General features: G+C 40.8%; 1 protein-coding gene across 1 annotated transcript in view; it reads right to left on the reverse strand.

Moving 5' to 3' along the window:
* Nucleotides 1-9,164: 9,164 nt before the first annotated feature.
* Nucleotides 9,165-25,396, reverse strand: part of CREG2 (cellular repressor of E1A stimulated genes 2) — a 36,850-nt gene continuing 20,618 nt past the window's right edge. The window contains exons 3-4 of the mRNA XM_025932530.2: nucleotides 17,465-17,578; nucleotides 9,165-14,336 (exon numbers count right to left, since the gene is read on the reverse strand). Coding sequence (XP_025788315.2) covers nucleotides 14,189-14,336; nucleotides 17,465-17,578 — 262 coding nt within the window. The 3' untranslated portion in view covers nucleotides 9,165-14,188. The remainder of the gene's footprint in view (nucleotides 14,337-17,464; nucleotides 17,579-25,396) is intronic.

Here is a 25,396-nt window from a genome sequence, read left to right on the forward strand (position 1 = left end):
GCTTGGGATTTTCTCTCCTTCTGTATCTCTGCCCCTCCCCTGCTCTCTCCCTCTCTCTCTCTAAATAAACAAACTGAAAAATTTTTTTAGAAGTGGGGACAAATGTAGAAGACCAAAGTACAGATGTTATATATTATGATAAAATTGAAAGAAGAAAACTAAAATATGGGAGAAGGGAGTAGGAAAGTGGAAAACTTAATAAGCTTATTGGTTATTGTAGACAATAGGTGGGCTTTAAAGGATACCAATTTAAAAATGAACCAGATCATAAAAATTAAATAAGAAAATAAAGGAGATGCCTACATGTGAGGCCTGAAACCATAAAGCTCCTAAAAGAAAACACAGGGAGTAATATCTTGGACATTGGCTTTAGCAACATATTTATGGATATGTCTCTTCAGGCAATGGTAACAAAAGCAACAATAAAGTATTGGGACTTCACCAAAATAAAAAGCTTTGGCACAGCAAAGGAAACTATCGACAAAACATAAAGACAACCTACTGAATGGGAGAAAATATTTGTAAACAATGTAACCAATAAGAGGTTAATATCCAAAATATATCAAGAATTTATACAACTCAAACCAAACCAAACAAAAAACCAAACAATCCAATTAAAAATGGGCAGAGGGGTTGAATTGACATTTTTCCAAAGAAGACATACAGATGGCCAAGAGACACATGAAAAGATGTTCGACATCATTCATCATCAGGCACATGCAGATCAAAAACGTAATAAGATATCACCCTATACCTGTCGGAATGGCTAATATCAAAAAGACAAATAACAGGTGTTGCTGAGGATGTGGAGGAAAAGGAACCCTATGTGCTTTTGGAGGGAATGCAAACTGGTGTAGCAGCCACTGTGGAAAACAGTATGGAGGTACCTTAACATTAAAAATAGAAATACCACACAATCCAGTTATTCCACTATTGGCTATTTACCCAAAGAAAATGAAAACACTAATTCAAAAAGGTACATGCATCCCTATGTCTACTGTGGCATTATTTACAATAGCCAGATTATGGAAGCAACCAAGTATCCATCAATAGATAAATGGATAAAAAAGATGTGGTATGCGATATATATATGTCATACACACACACAGTAGAATATTACTCACCCACAAAAATAGTGAGATCTTGCCATTTGCAACAACATGGATGAATCTGGATGGCATTATGCTAAATGAAATAAGTCAGTCAGAGAAAGAAAAATACCAATCTAAAAAATAAAACAAAACAAGCAAACAAACAGTAAAAGACTCTTAAATACAGAGAACAAACTGGTGGTCACCAGAGAGGAGATGGGTGGGAAGATAGGGGAGACAGGTGACCGGCATTAAGAGGTACAAACATCCAGTTATGAAATAAAAAAAAATAGAAAAGAGGGGAGCAAAGGCATTAAAAAATTACAAGGGACTTCTGCTTCTAGCATGATGGAGTAACAGGGATTGGATTTAGTCTCCCACTTGAAATGACTAAGACAAAGACAAAATATGTGAAGTCATGGTTTTTAGACCTGGCACATCAGATTATGGAGAAAAGTGATTCCTGAGGAATCATTCAATGTGAGACGTGTGAATGCCCACCTTGTTGTCTGGAGAGAATCTCCGTGTTGTGAGTGAGTCCAGCTAGAGCCCAGTGGTTTCCTGAATTGAGGAAATGGGATCAGGAGTCCTGGGAGGCCAAGATGGCTGGAGTGTGCAGAGGAAAGTGCCAGACAGGAGAGAGCTGCGCGCGCGTGCGCGCACACACACACACAGTGCCAGAGATCTGCCAAGGGTCTTTTTCTAGTCTTCAGCTAAGTATTGATCAGTGCATGTGTATGAGGAAACTACTCAAGGCTGTGGAAAGAATCAGCCTTTTAGATTGAAGAGAACAATCCTGGAAGCTCACACAGGGCTAAGAATTGTTCCTGTGCTCATGGGCTGGAGTGGGAAGCTTCCCAACTCATGGACAGTGAGTACTCAGAAACTTATTGCTTCAGTGATGGAGTCACATTAGTCACAGACTAAAGGTTGCTCTGATCCTACCTAACCAACCTAAAAAACAAAATTGAAAGGATCAAACTGTTTCTAAATAACTTCATCTCAGAACAACATTCAATGATATTTATAGGAATACAAAAACATCTAGCACCCCAAACAAGGTACAATATTCAGTAAAAAAGAGGCTGGTGAGGAGAAAAGCAGATCAACAGAATCAGGCCCAGAAATGACAAGATGATTAAATCTGTAGACAAAGCACACAGTTAATATAACTCTGCTTATTATGTTCAAGATGGAAAAGACTGACTGTGGTAAGTAGAGATAAGAAAGATATAAAAAGGACACAAATGGAAAGTCTAGAGATGAGCAACACACTGGAATTAACAGCCGATTAGATACTGCAGAAAACAAAAGGTGTAAGTTCAGAGGTAACCACAAGAAGAAAAACATGAACTTTCCTAAATACCAAAAATGTTTTAATAAATAAGAATAAAGAATGTGCAATCTTTAGGAAAAGAAGTACAGTAAATAAAATATATATTATAAAATATGACAGAGACCAAACATAGCAGTTGCATCCATAAATATGAACAGGCATACTAACTCAGCTACGAAAAGAATACATCTTAAGTTTTCCTAAAATATTTTGATGTTGTCATAAAGGTGCTCTAGTTTTTTGCTTTCTTTTTTAAAGGTTTATTTTTAAGTAATCTCCACACCCACTGTGGGACTCGAACTCACAATCCTGATATCAAAGTTTACCTGCTCCACCGACTGAGCCAGCCAGGTGCCCTAACTTGCTCAACTTTTGAGCTGTACAACATCCATGGGTAATACATCTTAACTCAAAAAGTATTTGTATCCCAGACCTGAGGAAAGTGAGTATGCTGACCGTGTGTATGAGTATACACACACAACAACAAAGGCTTTCACAGGTTGCATTCATATTAACTTTATTTATTTTTAAATGTTTATTTTATTTTATTTTTTTTTTTTTGAGAGAGAGAGAGAGAGAGAGACAGACAGAGCATGAACAGGGGAGGGGCAGAGAGAGAGGGAGACACAGAATCCGAAGCAGGCTCCAGGCTCCCAGCTGTCAGCACAGAGCCCAATGTAGGGCTCGAACCCACGAACAGTGAGATCATGACCTGAGCCAAAGTCGGACGCTTAACCGACTGAGCCACCCAGGTGCCCCTAACTTAATTTAAATACAAGCTATCTTCATTCAAATAGGAATAGTACCAACTGGATTTAAATTCCCTAAGAATTCTAGCAAAGTGCATAATGAGAATTCCTGACCTCAGAAACTATGTGACATGATAAATATGTGTTGTGTTCAACTGCTGAGTTTGGGGGTAATTTGTTACACCGCAATAGATAACCAAAACATTGTGATACAATCTAAATCAACTAAGCAGATGATATGGAAATTATTGGTTGTCATGGTAGGGCATCTCAAAACTTACTGGGTGGCTATAATTCAATCAATACTTAATCGGGTGCCTGGGTGGCTCAGTTGATTAAGTGTCCAACTTTGGCTCAGATCATGATCTCACAGTTTGTGGTATCTAGCCCCCCCCCCCCCCCCCCCCCACTGGGCTCCGTGCTAATGGTGAGGAGCCTGCTTGGTATTCTTTCTCCCTTTCTCTCTCTCTGCCCCTCCCCAACTTGCACACACTCTAGCTCAAAATTAATAAACTTAAAATAAGATTTAAAAAATCAACACTTAATAAATTGTCGGAGACAGAATGTCTCATGGCTTACAGAACGATGCCTTGGAATACAGCCTCCTCAGTGATATTAAGCATTTACTCATCACCATCTTCTAGGGAGAGAGCCACTAAATCTGGATTATAAGAATAACTTGGCTGCATTCTCTGTTGGGGAATAAAGATGATCTTGTTTGCCTGTCTCTCAACCTAGATGAATAACCCCTTCTAGTCCATTCTACCCTTTTGATCTGTTTTATGCCCTTCAAACAACTCTTGAGTGATAATTCAGCTTTCCTGATGGTTTGGAAGTGGGGGGGGAGGGGTGCTCCTTATTGTGAGGCAGGAGCATTAGGGTCTGTGGATGCGGTCCTAGCTGGTTCACTTGCTCAGCCAACAGCTATCCCCACAAACCTCAAGTCTGACAAAGTCAGGTTTATTGGCTCAAGGAAATAGAGACTGCTACCAGCAGAGCCCTGGGGCATTTCACCAAACAAAGAGATAAGGTTTTTATGTAATATGGGGGAAGGGAATCTAGGCACAACTTAAATGAAGCAATGTTTGGATAGCCTCAGGGCAAACAGGGCTGTGTAAGGGGTCGGTTTTGGGTCTAAACTGCAAATCAGACTCAGGGCTTTGTTTCTTGGAAATTAGCAAATTAAAATAGCTATATAATGTCTTGTCTAGAAAGTGCTTTTCTAGAGACTGAATTTGAGTTAAAATGGAAGGTGTTTCTCTACGTTAAAGACATACATCTGGGCAAAAGTGGGATTTTTCATTCTCACTGATCTGACTTTAAACAGCAAAATTTCTGACAGCTGCTGATTTTAGAATAAGGTTTCTCATCAAGAAAGCATAAGTCATTCAAAAGGGGTTTGTTATGACATTTGACAGCTGTAGCATGACCTTGGGAGTCATATTGTTTGTTTCCAGTTAACTTTTGCCACTGGCTTTGTGTCTGTTGTGCCAGCCAGATTCAGGGCAGGGCACTTTTTCCTTTCTTAATATAGTGTCTGGAGAGAGGATTGTTTGAATCTTCATTTAAAAACCTGGGGCACCTGGGTGGCTCAGTCAGTTAAGCATCCCACTCTCGATTTTGGCTCAGGTCATGGTCTCACAGTTTGTGGGTCTGAGCCCCACATAGGGTTCTGCACCCTGTTTGGGATTCTCTCTGTCCCACTCTGCCCCTGCCCCACTCGCGCTCTCTCTTTTAAAATACACAAACATTTAAAAAAAATCACCAGCCACTTTGCCAAACGTAGTACACCACAGATGAACACAATAACAAAATAATTACCATGTTTAAAAACAAACCCCAAACAGTCATACTGTTTCACAGTTCCGAAACACTCTCAGGTCAGCTACGTAATTCTTTCAATTCTTTCAAAATTATCTATTAAAAAAGTAGCATTCATGTAGGAGAGATCTAGAGCACAATCTTTAAAGTAATTAAAATATTGTATGACTTGGGAAATGTGAATCATGACAACAAATGTTTTTTATGCCAGGAGAACCTAAGAGATCAATGCCATGCACATTTCTTTCTTGTTAGAAGGTGTTAATCAGTGTCCAAGCAGACAAACAAACACTCTAGATAATTCCAGTGAACAGGGATTAAAGCAGGGACTTAGCTACAAAGACATTGGAAGGGCTGGGAGGGAGGTGGGGATCATGGCAAAAGGTCCTAGTGCCTGGCTGTAGGCACATTTGCATTGCTGTTCTTGTATTATTGAAATAAATAAAAATAAAAATAAAAATAAAAAAAATCGAAAAAAATAAAAATTTGATACTGATCACAATTTGATACTGGTGGTGGCTCGGGGCACGGACGTGAGGTGCCGGCAATTGCTGGCTGCCTGACTCTGGGCACGGTTTCTCACTTGGCCATCAGACAAGGGCCCACCTCCCAGGGTTGCTGCAATGACTAAACAGGGTACGCCTTACCGATGGCTTGGCTCGTAGCAGGCCTGGCACTCAGGAAATGCTCCACTGATTCATGGTCCTTGCATCTGCTGGAAGCAGCGTGGACAGCCACTCACCCTGGTGGAGAATGGAAAGAAAACTATATAGAGATGGCTGGGTCCTTCCAGAAAAACTGTACAGCACTGAGAAGAGGGAGAGGAGGTTGGAGTCAGACAGTCCTGGCTTTAGTACCCATAGGTCCCCAGGAGTGTGCACATCCGAAGAGCTTGCTGAGGTACAGGTTTCCGCATGGAACACTGAAGCATTTTCTTCCTTGCAGGACAGATACAAACACTAAATGAGATTTTTTAAAGTATGTAAAATGCCTAGCTTGTAGCAAGAGTTCAATTCCAAGAATTTCTGTAATTAAGTAATTATTTTAGAAATAATTTAAAATAATTGAAATAATTAAATATTTAGTAAAAAATCACTATCAAAATGTCACAAAGTATTGTGACCTGTCATCATGTGCGGGGAAAACATTTACGTTTGTGTGTATGTTTTCAAAGGGGAGAGTTTGGTGTGAATGTATGTACACCACAGTCATTATAGGTGGCTCAGGGCCACAGTTTCTCTCTGGCCTAGATCCTGCATTCTGAATTTGGGATTTTCTCCCAGGATTCCAGGTTCTGAGAAAGTTGAAGTTCCCAGATATAGCCACCAGGTGGCGGAGCGATTCCTTGCCAGGGTGTAGTGAAAATACAGGTTTGGAAGCCAGAAGTAGCGTGGGAAGCTCAGATAGGGTCAGCAGTTTATCTGGAAGTGGTCAGGAGGATGCAAGACTTCAGTGAGGGGCAAGAAGGCTAGGGAGGTGAGTCACAGCAGGAGAAGGAATAAAGGAAATGTGTCAGTGAAAGGTACCCATGTGACCTGGGTAGGGGCTCTGGCCCAAAGCCCACAGATAATTCATCCATTCTTGCCAAAACATTTGTTGAGCACTTACCGTGAGCCATAAACAGGGCACGGTGTGAAATCAGCCCCCTCAAGTAGGTCACAGGAGAAGTCTGACACATAAACAAATGACTAATATATAATGTGAAAATCACAAGACATGATGCCACCATCTCTTTAACCCTTATGATGAGCCAGGCACTTTATAATTTCCCTACGTTGCATATGAAGAAACTGAGATTCAAGAAATTCACTCGTTTCCCGAATTCACAAAGCTGAGAAACAATGGTTTCAAAGGCTATGTTAGGAGTGCTTTACCCATCATTACTCCTCTACTAAAAGAAGACAAAACAGCCCCGCTCCTTTAAAGCTCACCACTTGAAGTTAGTCTCGGCAAGCGTTGACAATAAGATGGTGGGCACTCCCCAGTGGGCTCAGGTGCCCCTCTTTCCCTCCCCTCTGCTGGCACCGCCCCATCTCCTGCCTACTGTTCGTTCATTCACTGTCCAAGGCATCTGGCTCACCCTACCCACCATCTTCTGGTCACCCCAGCTGCCTCTCCCACAGCCACAGCCTGGCCTTGGTCATCACTGACAGCTCAGCTCTAGAGAGCACTAGCTCACACATCTCCCTATTTATAGTGACTCGGCCTTCCCTCGGGTTGGCTTAAGTACAGTTGGCTCCGCAGCTGTGAAAATTGGTAAAAGGAAACCTCGTTTAAAATGGCGTGAGGAGGCCAGCAGGGGGAGCTCTAACGCCCTACCACTGGTTGTCAACTGCAGACCCAACAGGAACACTTACCTTGCACGTAGATACTTGAGTTAGCTACGGCTTCAGGGGCTTCAGGGTCGAGGAGGGAGGAAGGGTTCTCTCCTCACCTCTCCAACAGCCCAGCCAATGAGAGACTGTCACAACTCAGCCAATGAAAAGCCACGGCACTTTGAACTCCCAGTTTACACCTGTGACTATTTCGTTTAAAACAAACCCCCTCCCCCGCGCCCCCCCCCCCATTTCTCCCACTGCTCTATGAATGACAGGTTCTGTCCTTTGTGTTGTGTTGTGGGTTTGCCTATGATTTTGCCATGGCTTGCTTGTTCCGAGTTGCCATTCTCTATTTCTGAATAAACCCATTTTTGATAGTATAATAACTGACAGTTTTATTTTTAAGGTTAACACAGCTATTCTTTGCTTCACTGGGTCCCCTTACAGCTAGTCCAGCTTCTACCTGCATCAGCCTCTCCTGACTTCACTTCCTTCTTTCCCTGGTTTACCTCCCATGACGCCGCATACCAGCCACGTTTAAAGAACACCGGAAGCTCCCCCCTCATCTCGCTCTGTTCCGTGGTGCTGGCTTCTACCCCGCTAACGCCTGTCCTTGCTCAGGACTGCATCCCGCAGCAGTGCTGGGAAACCTTGCAGCAGGGGAGGCTGTTGGGCGAGGAGAAGGGAAGGGGAATAGGACATTTTGAAAGGAGGCGAGGGAGTGCTCATCGCAAGGGTTCAGAGTTCTCTGGGAGGGGAACAAGGGTGTGGGCTCCCAGGGCTGGACTGTGGAGATGTCTGACAGCTGCTTAAGAGAATGGGAAACACCCGAGGGGGATTTGGGCAGCGTGGAGGGCCCAGGTGAGGATGTGGACCCTGGATCTAAGGTGTGACCAATTGTGTGCTTGTGGTTTTCCCTGTTAACACTCGGCTGCAGGGACGGACAGTGAATTTATCCAGGGCAGGGTTTTGACATGTGGTTCCAACAGAAAACAGTGGGGATATTGGGGATACTGGCCGAAGTGCTGGAGAGAATCTACAGACATTACCAGATTACCTGGTTTAAAAACTTGCTTGTTTACTTATTGTTTACAAAACATAAACTTGCTGAGGGCAGGGCCTTGTTCTCCATGTAATCCTACATGTTGTGGTCACCTTCTTGAGTAAGGGAGTCAGACGCTGAGAATAAAGAACCTCAGGGTTCTGGCAGAAGGACAGGAGGCTAAAGGAGAGAGGGTGTGGTTCAAGGTCTGAATGCACAGTTTCAGAGGCGGGTCACTGCAGGAGACTTGCTCAGGGTATGGGGGCCTGAGGTCCAATGCAGATGGGTGACCAATCCATCTCAGTTTGCCCAGACTTTCTGGACTCCACCACTGAAAGACCTCTGTCCTGGAGAACCTTCAATCGTGGGTAAATTGGCCAACTGGTTACTAAATGGAGAACAAGAATATCTCCGGGAAGCCAGAATAGTGGTGGGTGGTCTATGGAAGCTGCAGGATTGATCATTCTTGTGAGCTTGTCATTTTTTGGCACACTCCATGTGGGACTCCTTAGGCATGTTTTCTCAGCAGTGAAAGGGAGCTTTTTCATAGCCCTGAAGTCTGGGAACAACAAGTATGCTAAAAATGGCAAATACTTCTGAGAGTGGCAACACCAAAGTGTGGCTACATCAGCATTTTCAAGTCTGCCAATTAAGTGCATTGTACTTAGAGCCTTAAAAAATCACATCAACAAAGCTCCCCGGCAGATTCTTTCCTTTCTATAGGAAATTTAACTGCAGATTTATTCTAATAGCATCTATTTTCTTAGAAATCCAGTAATGTCAATTTGCAGTATTATATGAAAGGACTGTACATAAATATCATAATTTTATTTAATTGAGCACGAGAATCATGTCAAGAATGAAATAGTCTTTGGTTAAATAGACATATCTAGTGTTGAAAATAGATTTCACACTCCACATGCATCACATAACATAGACAAACCATAGCTTTGTTATAATTCAAGTTTTATAATTGCTGTTATAGCAATCAAATATGCATCAATAAATTATTCCAGAGAAGTTTTATTTTCAGAACAGAATTTGATGGCTAAATTATTGAAAATGAAATACAGATTTTCTGGAAAAATTGTAGAAATACATTTCAACCAAAGAATAACTCTTTTATAATTAATCAACATATACAAGGTATACTGAAGCAAGTAACATCAGAATTATACTCTCTGTGTCACCATCATAGATTTGTACAATCACTGTAAATAAACCTGGGGATCAGGATAGCTATTCACAGAAACAGAAGAAGAATACTTTCCCAGAATATTTAAGAATATTTCAGGAAGATTCATGGAAATATAGTTCTTTGTTATAAATATCAGTGGAGAATCAGTATGTGGAGACTTGGATTCCTATATGCACCTATAGCTTACTCAACATGCTTATGTCAGAAACTTGAAGATATTGTCCCCTTCTAAGTGTCCCATGTAAAACCAATACAGAGATTTGTTGAATTCTTATTAATTTGTATTCAGTGTTAAATTGAATACATTTAGAAAACTTAAATCTTCTATCACTTTCACAAATGCATAGGTTGATGGTTGACAAAAGTAAACTAATGTTGTCTGTTCTGTTAGATTTTGGCACATGGCTCAGTTCTTCATTTCATTGGGGACTAACAAGATGTAGCATAAATGCCTTATTAAGTAAGCTAAGCCATCAATTTTATTTGTATTAGACTTTTTACTCTGAGATAATTGCAGAAATTGTAGATTCACATGCAGTTGTAAGAAATAATACGAAGAGATCCTGTCTGCCTTTTACCCAGCTTCTCCCAATGGTAATATCTTGCAAAACTATACCATATCACAACCAGGATTTTCATACTGGTATAGTCAAGATATAGAATGTTCCATCCCAAGGATCCTGTGTGTTACCCACCTCTCTCCTTCTCCACCCTCCTCCCTAGCAAACTCTAATCTGTTCTCTATTTCTAGAATTTTGCATTTCAAAATGTTGTATACATGGAATTCTACAGTATGTAACCTTGTGGGATTGGCTTTTTCACTCAGCATAATACTCTGGAGATTCATCCAAGCTGTTGCTTGTATGAGAAATTATTTTTATTGCTGAGTAGTATTCCATGGCACGGATGTATCATATGTTTCACCAGCCACCCATTAAAGGACATCCGGTTGTTTACAGTTTTTGAATATTATGAATAAAGCTGCTATGTATATTCACGTACAAGTTTTTGTGTGAACATACGTTTTCACCTCTCTGGGACAAATGCCCAACAGTGCAATTGCTGAGTGGTGTGGCAGCTGCATGTTTAGTTTTATAAGAAACTGCCAAATGGTTTTTCAGAGTGGCTGTTCCATTTTCATTCCCCTCAGCTATATAAGACTGATCCAGTTTCTTTGCATCCTTACTATTATTTGGTGTTGTTACATTTTTAGCAATTTTGATGGGTGCTTAGTGGTATCTCATTGTGGTTTTAATTTGCAGTTCCCTAATGATTAGCGATATTGAGTATCTTTTCATGGGCTTATTTGCCATTTGTACATCTTCTTCAGTGAAAAGTCTGTATATGTTCTCCATTTTTTAATTGGATTTTTAAAAAACACTGTTGAGTTTTTGTGAGTTCTCCATATATTCTAGATACCAGTCCTTTGTTGGAAATGGACTTGCAAATATTTTTCTCTCAGTCTGTATGTAGCCTGTCTTTTCATTCCCTTAACATGGTCTTTTTCAGAGCAAAAGTTTAAAATTTTGATGTAGTGCAATTTATCCAACTTTCCTTTATGGATTATGCTTTTTGGTGTGAAAATACTCTTTGCTTAACCCTAGGTCCCTATGATTTTCTACTTTTAAAAAAAATTTTATAGTTTTACATTTTATGTTTAGAATTATGATCCATTTTGAGTTAATTTTTATACAAGGTGTGACAGGTAGGTTGAGGTTATTTGCCTGTGGATATCCCATTGCTCTAACACATTTACTGAAAAGACTATTCTCCCTCCATTGAAGAGGGAGTATACCCAACTGAGTATATTTGTGTGGATCTATTTCTAGATTTTCTATCCTGTTCTATTGATGTATGTGTCTGTGCCTCCATCAATAAATACCATACTATCTTGATTACTATAGCTACATAATAAGTTTTTATATTGAATAGAGTGATTTCTCCTACTTATTTTTCTTTTACAAGATTGTTTTAGTTATTCCAAGGCCTATGTCTTGGAACTCTTAGAATAAACTTGAATATGTCTACAAACTTTGCTGAGATTTTGATAGAAATTGGATTAAATCTATAGAAAAATATAGGGAGAACTGACATCCTTGCTATTTTGTGTCTCCCAATCCATGAACATGGTATATCTCTTCATTTATTTAGATCTTTGATTTCTTTCATTAGTATCTTTTAATTTTCAGCATTTAGATCTTATACATGTTTTGATAAATTTATACCTAAGTATTTATTTTCTTCAGAGTGATTATAAATGATATTATGCTTTTAATTTTTGTTTCCACTTTGTTCATCTTTAATATTTAGAAATATGATTATATTTTGTGTGCTGATCTCATATCCTGAAATCTTGCTGAACCCACGAGTTCTTTCTTTTCTTTTCTTTTTAACAGATTCTTTGGAATTTTCTATCATGGCATATGTAAACAGAGATATTTTTATTTCTTTCTTTCCAATCATATGCATTTAATTTCTTTTTCTTGCTTTATTGCCATGTGTAGAACTTCTGGTACAGCCTTAAACATTTTTATCAGTGTAAATGTCTGGAGATTTGCTAAAATGCACTGGCCTGAATGAGGCCCATCATTCTCAAACAAGTGCATTTTCAACACTTTTCTTATCATCCAACCTGTCTAGAGTTCATTTCCTATAATTTGGATAAATAACTGATAACATTCATCAGTGGTTATAAATGGCACCCACACTACAAAGTCCCTTGAAGCAACAGAGAGGCCTTTAATGAGCTAAGTGGAAACTGCTTATAAAAGCAAACTTAGCATAGGAATATTATTCATAAGACAGAACCAGGAGGTAGTGATGCTCAAAGAATTAAGGTGTGAGGTTGACTTATGGAGTATGTGGTATGTCCTTCCAGTTGTCCCCTCTTACCTCTAAATTGGTGATAGCAGTAATTTTAAACTCAGAAGTATGAAATACCATCAAAATTACCTTATTCTTATATATTAGAAATTGCTAGGAACTCTTCTGAGAATTGACTTTTGACAAATAAAGACTTCTGTGCATCTTACTATGCTTTTAGTAAAAGGCACTTAAAAATATTTTGACGTCTCAAACTCTGTTCATGTCTTAATTTTTTAAACAAAAATATGATCATTAATAACATTTTTACTTATTTTAAAAATGTATATTTCCTATATATAGTGTTGCGTTTTTATGTTATATGATGTACCTAACCCACCAGAGAGGGTTTATGGCCATTATGAAAAGACAGAAAATGGGGTACTGCTTGATGCTTTATAGACTTCAATATAAGAGGTCTTGGATATATACACATAGGTCCTTAGAGGCCTTAGATGTGTACTCAGGTACAATGTAGTTTCTTGAAAAACCAGGAGCTCCTGCACATAATTTGTAGAAACATTTTAAATCTGTAGTAACAACCAAATTTCAGAGACGAATTTTTGTTTGTTTTGGTAGTTAACAGTGACAAATCATCACAGGCAGGCTAGTCATCACTATACTGATTTTGCCGATTCAATGAGCACCTGTGCATTTCAGTAACTCTCTTGTCTTTTTCTCAAGATTGGAAACGATCTAAGTACCACTCTATCCATTGAGCGCAGTGAGTTCTGGAGTCAGGTCTTGGGGCATGGACCTAGCCTCTCTGAGCCTCAGTTTTCTCATCTGTAAGTAGCAATGATGATGTGACTCTCGCTGGTTATAAGGCTTAAATGAGATGATCTTGCCAAGGGCCTGGTCTAAAGCTGGGCAGGGAGTGTGCCTTCAATTACTGACTTCTTTGCTTCCTCTTCTTACACTTTGTCCTGTTTCCTTCCCCTCTTCAGCCTCTCCCCTCTCCTCTCCACATACCACAGAATGAGACACTTCTTATTTTGGATGCCACACCTCATGCCTGAGAGAAGGGAACCCTCTGTCAGAAGCACTAGCAGTGGGGGTCTGGAGAGCTTGTTGCTGAGGCTGTCCCACCTCATTAGTGTATTCCCATGGCCTGTTTACACAGATAGGGCTGCGCACAAGACTCTGTGTTCTCATGCCATTTTCATGTTACAGCGCGACCAAAGCTTCATAAGTAACTGACACATTCTAGCAAATGTGACTTCATAGTGCACCTGCAGTTCAGTACATGGCGATGGATAATCCGGAGACAAACAGTCCTGCATGCTCACCCCAAACTCAAGACTGACCGTGTGATGTACTTAGTTCCTTCATGGTTGCAGTGAGTTTCGAATCAAGACTGCTTTGGGCACAGCAAGCAACAAAAACACTCTCACAATACAGTGCAATCACATTGCACATACCTTTTTTTTTTTCTTTTTTTTTTTTTTTTGTCCTAAGGAATGGAATGGCAACTGTCTCAACGTGTCACTTTGACAACCAACAATGTTTCTCAAGTCGGTGAGACGGGTGTGAATACGATATGAACAAAGGCTATATATGTGAGTATCTGTGTGGATTGGGAGTTTGCAAATGACCACTTTAATATCCAGTCTGGCACAGGGTTCCCTGGCCACCCTCTCTCGTTCTGCTGTGAGGATGACAGGGCTGCTGCGAACCCTGGCCACGAAGAGTCAGCAGTCAGTCACCGTCGGCAGCAGCACTTAAAAGATTTTCATTTCACGCAAACACCGAGCGCTTTCCTCTTACTGCATCAGGCCTTTCTTGGAACTGCCTTGAAGTATTCCTCCCTTGAAATGTCGGATACTCCACCATACCATTTCTGAAGCCAGATATGTTCTATCTTCATCTTCATAAAGAACCACTCATACTGACGAGGCCACTTCCTCAGAACTGGGTGTCTGCAGAAATAAAGGAGAGGTCACGACACAGCTGCTCTTATCAGGGGGTGTCCCTCCCAGGGCACCGCTCCAGAGTTGGCGTATCACTGGACAGGTCATCCAGCCCTTCAGACTCCAGGCCCCATTTGGGCTGAAGCCAGAGGCGGATGCCAGGGAGCCAAGGATGGGGACTGGGGCAGCCTTAGGAAGGCAGGAAACTACCATCTCCACAGAGGGGCAGCCCAGTCTTCCACCAGGCTTCTTTGTTCGGCTGCTGATGAGCTGTGGTGCTTCATGGGCTGTTTGCCCTCTCAAACCCCGGTCTCCTCACCGTCAGGGGGGCCGACAGTGACGGTGCTCTGATTGTGGGGCTGCGGGGGGAGCAAACAACTCTGCACACATAAAGCACCTGCACAGAGCAAGTGCTCAGTGAATGCCGGTTGCTGTTATCAGGAAACATAAAGAAAGGCGTTATGCATCTCTGTCTCTGTGAGACGTCAAAAGAATTGCGGGCCTCCGAAACAAATCTGCTCAGGGGGAGATTTCCATTCCTACAGCAGGCTTACAAGTGTTGAACCAAGTTGAGAGTCAGACAGAGTGGACAGGGAACATCACATTCCACCTTCTGCTTACTGACTTGCTTTCTCTCTCACGTGTAACCCTAAACACAGGCACTGTCAGTACAAAGCCTGACGTGGGGCTTGAACCCACGAACCGTGAGATCATGACCTGAGCTGAAGTCGGATGCTCAACCGACTGACCCACCCACGTGCCCCAGCCCACTTCTTTTAAACTTCATAAAAATTGGGGCACCTGGGTGGCTCAGCCGGTTAAGTGTCCGACTCCTGATTTCAGCTCAGGTCATGATCTCATGGTCGTGAGATCAAGCCCCATGTCTGGCTCCACGCTGGAGCCTGCTTGGGATTCTCTCTCTCTCTCTGCCCCTCCCCCACTGGCATGTGTGTGTTCTCTCTCTCAAAACACATCAATAAACATGAAAAGAAATAAACTTCATAAAAATAAAAATTTTACTCATACCTAAAAATGTTACAAAAATTCGAAGACCAAGTGCAGACTGGGAAGAACATTTGCAACAATGCAGATGCAATAATAGGCTGATGACCTTTTATAAAAAATATTATTTTGAAATAACCGTAAACTCACAGAGAAGTTGAAAAGTACAGTACAATGAACTATTTCTTTCCCCCTAAACCATTTGGAAATAAGTTGGAAATAAGCTGATGTGATGCCCCAATACTCCAAATACTTGTGCAGCCAAGATGATAAAAGGTTGTTGTTATTGTTATTTTCAGCAAACACGTTTTGTACTTGCAGCCAGAACACATTTTGGCACCTGCAACTATAACAAATCCCAGGGGGCACTGGTTTTGCATCCAGGCAGTGAGTGGCAGGGGGAGGGACCTGGAGGAGACTGACAGCAGGGGTTTAAAAGAAGGTAAAGATAAAGTTAGTGGAAGCAGGAGGTAAAGGCACCCTCGTAACATGGTGGTGGAAAATTCAGCAACACTGTGCCTACAGAAAATACGGAATGAATTTAATGAACCCAATGGTCTCCCTAGGGTTTTGACCTAGTCTCACTGCCTATCATAACATGAAAGAGGAGGGTTTAGAAGGAAAGAGGACAGCTGGGCCGGGGAGCCTGGGTGGCTCAGTCAGTAAAGTGTCTGACCAGCTCAGGTCATGATCATGGGGTCCATGAGTTCAAGCCCCACATCAGGCTCTTTGCTATCTGCACAGGGCCAGCTTTAGATCCTCTGTTCCCCTTGCTCCCTGCCCCTCCCCCTCTCTAGAAAATAAATAAACATTAAAAAAAGAGGACAGTGAAGTTAAAAAATAAATCACACACACACACCCCTATGCTCTTTTCTCAATCTATGTACTGAAAACCACACGTTCATGTGGATATATCCAATCGCAATCCAATTCCAGAGTTCACTCTCATTTTCTCCGTTTATGTGTAAAAAACCCCTTCCTGTAGTGTGAGAAACCAGGCTTCCCCTGTCCTGACCGTGTTTACTTATTTGATGGTTCCCCTGTATGTAAAATCCTTCCACCTCCTTTGGGGTGTGGGTAGCTCCTGCAGCTTACGATTTGCTTTCGTCTTACTCTTCCACTAACTAACACGAAGTGTGAATCTGCCTGTTTTCATTGCCTGTGCCTCTGGGAAGACACACACAGCTCCTAGCCCTGGCTCCACCCTTCCACTCCCTGCTGCCCTCCCTGCACAGACACCCTCCTGACCCATGGGAGACCACCCCTCCAAGCAGGCACCCTCCTTACCTATCAGGAGCTCTGGGCCTCCCGCCTCCTGCTAACTGGTCTGCCCTCTGGCACATTTTGATCCCTACAGCGGTGATTTTTAAACTTTAGTAGAAATGCTAATTTCCTGGGACCTGCTTTTAAAATTTAGATTGAGTCTTACATCCAGAGAATCTGATTCAGTAAGCAGGTCAGGGCAGGAGGGTGGGGGCAGAAAGCCTGTCTATGCAAGAATCCTCAGTGGGTCAGATGTAGGTGTGAGAGGACCACACCGAGAAGTGTTCTTTCACTTCTGGATGTATGAAAATGTCTGTTTTCTGGATTTCTCTACAAAGCCTCAATTATTTGCTTCCATTTTTTAAATTTTTTAATGTTTATTTATTTTTTGAGAGAGAGAACAAGCCAGGGAGGGGCAGAGAGAGACAGGGAGAGACAGGGAGAGAGAGAATTCCAAGCAGGCTCCACACTGTCAGCACAGAGACAGACACAGGGATCGAACTCATGAACCATGAAATCATGACCTGAGCCAAAACCAAGAGTTGGATGTTAACTGACTGAGCCACCCAGGGGCCCCTGGTTATTTCCATATCAAGGCAGGGCGTTGTAGAGGGTTGCAAGTGCACAGGGAAGAGCGCCTGGAATCCCTCAGTGTGGGGTGCTGTCTAAAGGCAGGGTGAGGCCACAGGAAGACAGTCTGCCTGGCCTCTGCTGTCACCTGCAGCATGTTGCTGATATCACAGCTCAGACCTTCACTATCTATGAGAGGCATAGATACACTATGCCTCAGAGGCATCACATGGCACAGTCCTGACTTCCGCTTTTTATTACAGTGTATTTCTGGACAAACCAACTTCAAAGCATATACAAACCTTGAAAACATGGCTTGCTTGGCAAATTCTACTTCTTCTGGAGACACTGCAGTCATCTGGCCAGTGAGCGTCAACCGGGCACATCGGGGGTCTTCCGGGTCGACGATATTTTTTCTGCATTCAAAGAATGTTTTTCACTTATTAAAATGATGATAGAACATAAGCCTGAAATACCAAGAATTTTATTAAAAATTAAAAAGAGCAGTCACATGGGGCGCCTGGGTGGCGCAGTCGGTTAAGCGTCCGTCTTCAGCCAGGTCACGATCTCGCGGTCCGTGAGTTCGAGCCCCGCGTCGGGCTCTGGGCTGATAGCTCAGAACCTGGAGCCTGTTTCCGATTCTGTGTCTCCCTCTCTCTCTGCCCCTCCCCCGTTCATGCTCTGTCTCTCTCTGTCCCAAAAATAAATAAACGTTGAAAAAAAAAAATTAAAAAAAAAAAAAAAAGAGCAGTCACATGGCTGGGTCTATCATTGAAGTTTTTACACTATCTATAATTACTTTAAAATACTTTGGCACACGGGGTGTCTGGGTGGCTCAGTTGGTTAAGTGTCTGACTCTGGATTTCAGCTCAGGTCATGATCTCACCTTCCGTAAGATCGATCCCCATGTCAGGCTCTGTGCTGACTGTGAAGATCCTGCTTGGGATTCTCTCTCTCCCTCTCTTCCTGCTTCTCCCACCCACTTTCTCAAAATAAATAATAAATGAACAGTAAAAACATACTTTGGCACTGGCTGTGTGAGAGGTGTGTTTGGGTAAGTGAGACATCAGCCTGCACCCTGGGGGGTGCATCTAGTCAAGGGTGCAATTCTGCAAGACCCCAGTTGGGAGCCACTGTCCGGAATCCTGTTGCTAGTCTGCACAACCTTAGGGGTACCACTCAAAGACAATAGGAGTTGTGCTCCAGAAGTAAGGCAATACATCTGTCTGGATCCAGCAGTGACTGAGGTGAAGGTTTTCTGATATCACAATCAGAATGTGGAGGGTCCTCCTTCAGTGTAAGGGATGTTGGAAATAATGAGAATGTTAGCGTGACTGTATTTGTAACTGCCTGCTAATAAGTGTTTCCATGGTGACAGAATTCTTCTAAGACTTGGCTTTCATTGAAAGAGTCACCTGGCAGTGAGGATGTACTTTGTATTCTGGATATCACTCTTTCTCCAGGTGAATATAATTCTAATATAAATATAATATGATATGATATGATACAATATAATTCTCCTAATTAGTAATTCTCCTAACTAGGGTTGCCAGCTAAAATACTGCATGACACATAGTCATGTGAGAATAGTTGTTTACCTGAAATTTAATTTTTTAAAAAAATTTTAACGTTTATTTATTTTTGAAGGAGAAATAGAGCATGAGTGGGAGGGGCAGAGAGAGAGGGAGACACAAAATCTGAAGCAGGCTCCAGTCTCTGAGCTGTCAGCACAGAGCCCAATGTGGGGCTCGAATTCATAAGCTGTGAGATCATGACCTGAGCTGAAGTCGGTCGCTTAACCAACTGAACCACCCAGGCGCCCCTGAAATTTAATTTTTTACAGCTTTATTGATATATATATAATTCACCCTTTTAAAGTGCACCGTTGAGGGTTTTCAGAATATTCAGAGTTGGGCATCCATCACCATTATCTAATTTTAGAACATTTTCATCACCTACCCACTACACCCTTTGCCCATTAGCAATGATTCCTCATTCCTGACCCTTTACCACATCCTGAGCAACCGCTGATCTACGCTCCAACTCTAGAGTTGCCTGTTTTGCCCACACTGATGGAATCATACCGTATGTGGGCTTTTGTGACTATCTTCTTTCACTTAGCATAGTGACTTCAAGGTTCATCCATGTTTTAACCTGTATTGGCACTGCATTGTTTTTATTGCTGAATATTACTTTATTGTATGGATAGACCACACTGTGTTTACCAGTTCATCAGTTGATGGGCATTTGGGTTGTTCCCATTACAAATAATGCTGCTATGAACATGTACGCACATGCTTTTGCGTGGACGTGGTTTTTAGAGGTGGAACTGTCAGAAAGGGAATCGACGGATCCTACAGCAACTCTACGTTTAACCTTTTTTTTTTTTAATTTTTTTAACATTTATTTATTTTTGAGACAGAGAGAGACAGAGCATGAACGGGGAAGGGGCAGAGAGAGAGGGAGACACAGAATCGGAAGCAGGCTCCAGGCTCTGAGCCATTAGCCCAGAGCCCGAGGCGGGGCTCGAACTCACGGACCGTGAGATCGTGACCTGAGCTGAAGTCGGACGCTTAACCAACTGAGCCACCCAGGCGCCCCTACGTTTAACCTTTTGAGGAACAGCCAGACTGTTTTCCAAAGCAGCTGCACTAATTTACATTCCCACCAGCACTGTACGAAATGAATTCCTTCATATCTTTGAGGGCACTTGTTTTAGTCTGTCCTTTTCATTCTAGCCGTCTTAGTGAATGTGAAGTGATCTCACTGTGGTTTTTATTTGCATTTCCCTGATGGCTAATATTGACTATCTTTTCATGTGCTTACTGGCTGTATGTATATCTTTGCACAAATGTCTATTCAAATCCTTTGTCCATTTCAAATTGGGTTCTTTTCCTTTTTATTATTGAGTTGTGAGAGTTCTTTGTATATTCTGAATACAAATCCCTTTCCAATATGTGATTTAAACGTATTTTGTTTTTCATTTTCTTGATACTGTTATTTGTATTATTTTTATGATTACTTTTGTTTTAGAGAAAGAAGGAGAGAGTAAGAAGGAGAGAGTAAGAAGGAGGGGAGAGGGGCAGAGGGAGACAGAGAGAATCTTAAGCAGGCTCCATGCTCAGTGTGGAGCCTGATTGGGGCTCGATCCCATGACTCTGGGGTTATGACCTAAGACAAAATCGAGAGTTGGATGCTCAACTGACTGAGCCACCCACGAGCCCCTTGATGGTGTTCTTTGATGCACAAATTTTTTTTTTTTAAATTTTCATCAAATCCAAATAACTTCTTTTTTTTCTGTTTCCATTTATGATTTTTTTAAAGCTCCCAGCAACCTAGGGCAAAGGATATTTATCAAAATCCTACCCATATGTTATGTTATATCTTATAGAACAAGACAGCATTCATATTATTAGATATTGTGGTTTTTGTAGTAATACAAGAAATAGAAATATGTATAAAGATTGAGAAATAATAAGCATACTTGTAGTTATTTGCAAATGACATGACTGTATAGAGACGAAAAAGCAAAAGAATCCACACTCAGAATATTAGTATTAAGAAAAAGTTCAGCAAGATTGTTGAATTCAAGAACAATAAACAACTGCATTGCTACTTATAAGAAAAAAACTATTTTTGAAGTACATTTTATATACTAAAAGGTATATAGATGGTAACTAAACCTATAAAATACCTAGGGATAAATTTAACCCAAAAATGTGTAATACCTTGGTGGAAAAAATTATGACTTTATTGAAATACATAAATGGCCTAAGTAAAGAGAGGGTTGGTTATACCAAATACATGAATGGGAAAATCCAATTTAAAGGAGATTAATTTCTAGAGACGCTATAATTTCAGTTCCAATTCTGATATATATATTTTTAATAAAACAAAACAAGCTGAATCTAAACTTCACATGGAATAACAAAAGTCTGAGAATAGTCAAAACCACTCTAAGGAAGAACAACATGGTGGGAGCGCTTCCTCTACAGATAACCCTAACATAAAACCATATTAATTAAGGCAGTGGGTATTGGTACAAGGACAGACCAAGGGAACAGACTGGAAGACCCAGAAATAGACCCATGCTATGGTCTATTCACATACAACAAAGACTGAATTAGAAATTAGCAGGTAAAGTTCTAATTATTCAATAAGTGGTGCTGAAAAAAAGGTTGTCTGGAAAAAAATCTAAAAATATCAGACCATGTGTAAGTAAATTATAAATTGAATTAATGATTTAAATGTATAAAGCAAAGCCCTAATACTTTCAGGATAAAATATTTATGACTTCAGGGTTGGAAAGAATTTCTTAAAGATGACACAAAATGCTCAAACCACAAAGGTAGATGAATGTGACTTATTAAAATTAAATCTTTCTTCAATAAAAGTGTTTCATAAGTTAGCTATGGGTGAAGTCTATTCATTACCACTATGATTTCTTATTCTATCAGTGAGTGTGGTAAGTGGAATTCTGGGATGGCCTCCATCATCTCCACCCCTAGTACTCTGCCCTGTACAATCCCTTGTCCTTGAATGTGGGCAGGAGCTGGGACTCTCTTCTAGCCAAGAGAATATGGCAAAAGTGAAGTGCTGGTAATCCCATGCTTATAAGATATCACAGCCAGTGAGATAGACTTAGAGACTGTGGGGGAGAGAGAGAGAGAGAGAGAGAGAGAGAGAGACTGTCTTACCCGTGGGAGACACCCTTCTATTGGCCTTTAACAGGTAAGCTGTTGTGAGGTGACCTGCCTTGGCTGTGGAGAGAATGGGCGGTGGCTTCTAGGAGCTGTGGACTCAGTCCTACAACCACAGGGAACTGAACTGTTCCACAAGGAACAACACTCACAGGTGCTAGAAAGAGGACCAGAGCTCCAGAAAGGGTTGCGGCCCCACTGACATCTTTCAGCTTCGGAAGATTCTGAGCAGAGGACCCAGTTCAGCCAAGTCCAGAATCCTCACCCACAGAAACTGATATAACAAGTGTGTGCTACTTCAAGTCTCTACGTTTGTGTCAATTTGTTACACAGCACAGAAAATGAATACAGTGGGTGTGCTGAAACTATAATTTTTAACTGACAATTTTTTTTCAGTTACATTGTTAGTTACTGATTTCCAACCTACATTTTGGTCAGAAAGTTACCCATATGGTATCTATTGTTTGATATTTGTTAAAATCAGCCTTAGAGCCTCATGGTCAATTGCCGTGTGCCTGAATAGGATGGACATTCTCTAACTGTTCAGTGCAATGTTCTACAAATTACCATCACAGCAAGCTTAAGTGTCTTCAAATCTCTGACCTCATTGCTATTTTTGTTTTTGTTTTCTTACTCTATTGATTATTAAAGGATGTGTTAAATATTTTCTGGACTTAATTTCTGGATATCTATCCTTGACACACACACACACACACACACACACACACACACACACACACACTTACTTTTCTTCCTCCCAAAGTAGTTCTATCATAATTTTTACTCTATTCATACAAATATTGTGTTTGCAGTGACACAGTGTTTACTAAGCCATGTACTACACTATGAATAAACTTCCTTTTTATACAACCTTTTGTTTTCATTTGGAATTAGTTAATAACTTCCCCTTTATCTTTCTTTTCTTTTTTTCTTTTGCTTAGTAGTTTTCTATGAACCTACCATTTATTCATTCCCAAACTTTTCTTTTTAGCATGATCAAATATAAGACATATTCCATCATATTCAAAAGAACTGAAAACATAAGTTCATATAAAAACTCGTACATCATTGTTGATAGTAGCAGCATTTATAACAACTCCAAAGTAGAAATAACCTGAATGGCACAAAAATAGACAGAATGTGGGATAGCTATTCAATGGCATATTGCTCAGCTATAAAAAGGAATGAACTACTGGGGTGCCTGGCTGGCTCAGTTGCTGGAATGTGCAACTCTTGATCTCAGGGTTGTAAGTTTGAGCCCCACACTGGGTGTAGAGATTAGTTTAAAAAACACTTTGGGGCATCTGGGTGGCTCAGCTGGTTGAGTGCTTGACTCTTGGTTTCGGCTGGAGTCACGATCTCACAGTTTATGGGATCAAGCCTAGCGTTGGTCTCTGGAGACTGCTCGGGATTCTCTCTCTCCCCCTCTCCCTCTGCTTCTCCTCCACTCACACACACACACTCTCTCTCAAAATAAATTAAAAAAAAATAAACTTAAACAAATTTATAAAATGTATATGTTCTCTCACTGCTGAAAAAAAATGAATGAAGTACTGATAGCATGGATAAACTCTGAAGATACTTCAAGGTGTGTGTGTGTAAAATTTATATGTATATATATGCAGCATATGCAAATTCATAGAGGCAGAAAGATTAGTGGCTGTAAGGGCTGGGAAGAAGAGGAAACAGGAAGAGAAACCTAAGCTAATGTGCATGGCACTTATCTGGGGGGAAATAAAAATATTCTCAAATTAGATAGTGGTGACAGATAGATGCAAAATGTTGTCAATATTCTAAATGTTGGTGAACTTCACACTTTAAAGGTTGAATTTTATGGTATGTGAACTATATCTCAAGTAAGAAAAAAGTAGCATTCCACTGAGTTCACTTTTTCCTTCTTGGGGACTGTCATCCTCTGGGTCCCACCTGTACCGTTTGCTTTTATGCTTGCTACATGACCATAATCTGGAGAACTCCCTCTATTGTCAATGGGGAATTTCCCCATCCTGTGTTGGATCACTTCTTTCCCTGGGCTGCCATCTTCCTCTTTCTTCTCATTTTGGTATAATGGTTCTGTCAAAAATATATATGTTTTCTAAGAAAAAGTTCAGTGGAAGTAAAATTACCTGAGGTTTTGTATGTTTGAGAATGTGATTAGTTTACTTTCATTCTTGATGGATAGTTTGGCTAAGTATTAAATGCTATGTTTGCAATGATTACACCAAATAATGTTGAAGGTACTGCTCCATTCCAGTGTTGCTGATTAAATAGTCCAGTGTGATCTTCTTCCTTGCTCTTTTGTATGTGACCTTGTGCCCTTGCCCCACTGAAAGCTTTCAGAAACTAATCTTTACCTGTGAGTCCCTGAAACTGCACAATGATGTACCTTGATACAGGCTTTAAAAAAATCCATTGTTCTGGGTACTTGGTGGATTGTTTTAAACCTGGAGACTCATGTCTTTTGGTTTGGGGGAATTTTTCTTCAGTTATATCTAGCAATTTTTTTCCTTTCATTTTCTCAATTCACCTTTTCTGGAATTCTTTTATTTTGGCTTTTGGACCTTTTGGATTGGCCTTTTAATTTTCTTATTATTCCTCTCATATGTTTCATCTGTTTCTTTTTATTCTACTTTTTGGCAGATTACTTCAAATCTACCCTCAAATGCTTCAGTTGAATTTTTAATTTTTGCTACCATATTTTAAATTTAAATTTAATTTTTCTTAATTTTAAGCAGGCTCCATGACCAGCGTGGGGCTTGATCTCACAAACCATGAGATCATTCCCTGAGCTGAAATCAAATCAGATGTTTCACTGACTGAGCCACCCAGGCACCCTTCATATTTTTAATTTTTAAGGGTTCTTTCTGTTTGTTCTCATGGAGTGTTTTTATTTTAAAGCCTATTCTTCTGCAGTATATTGTCTTCTGTCCTGAAAAATTGCTTCCTTCTCTTTGTATTATTTTAATTTTTCCTAGTTCTTTTTATCTGTTCATTTTGCATGGTAGAGACTTTCCTCAAATGTTTTCCTTGGCTGTTTATTCATATTTAAAATGTGGCACCCCAGAGGGGCCCCTGGGTGGCTCAGTCGGTTGAGCGGCTGACTTCCGCTCAGGTCATGATCTTGCAGCTGACGAGTTCAAGCCCCACGTCGGGCTCTGTGCTGACAGCTCAGAGCCTGGAGCCTGCTTCAGATTCTGTGTCTCCCTCTCTCTCTGCCCCTTCCCTGCTCATGCTCTGTCTCTCTCTGTCTTAAAAATAAATAAACATTAAACAATTTTTTTTTTTAAAAGTGGCACCCCAGAGCCAGTTGGAAATTGTGACTGCATAGGTATGGCTTTCTGACTAGTGCACTTTACTCTAAGGTGATCAGTCTTGATGGTTTTGTTGAAGGACTCTTAACTATTCAGTATCTGGGTTTTTTTGTTTGTTTGTTTTCTCTTGGGCTGTTTGGTATCCCTGGGGAAATCCTCAAAGGATTCTCAGACAAAACCTTGTTAAAGATGACCTTAGTCCATAATTCACAGGACACAGGCA

This window comes from Puma concolor, chromosome A3, assembly GCF_028749965.1.
Source record: "Puma concolor isolate L17-30 chromosome A3, mPumCon1.1.hap2, whole genome shotgun sequence".
NCBI classification, from domain to species: domain Eukaryota; kingdom Metazoa; phylum Chordata; class Mammalia; order Carnivora; family Felidae; genus Puma; species Puma concolor.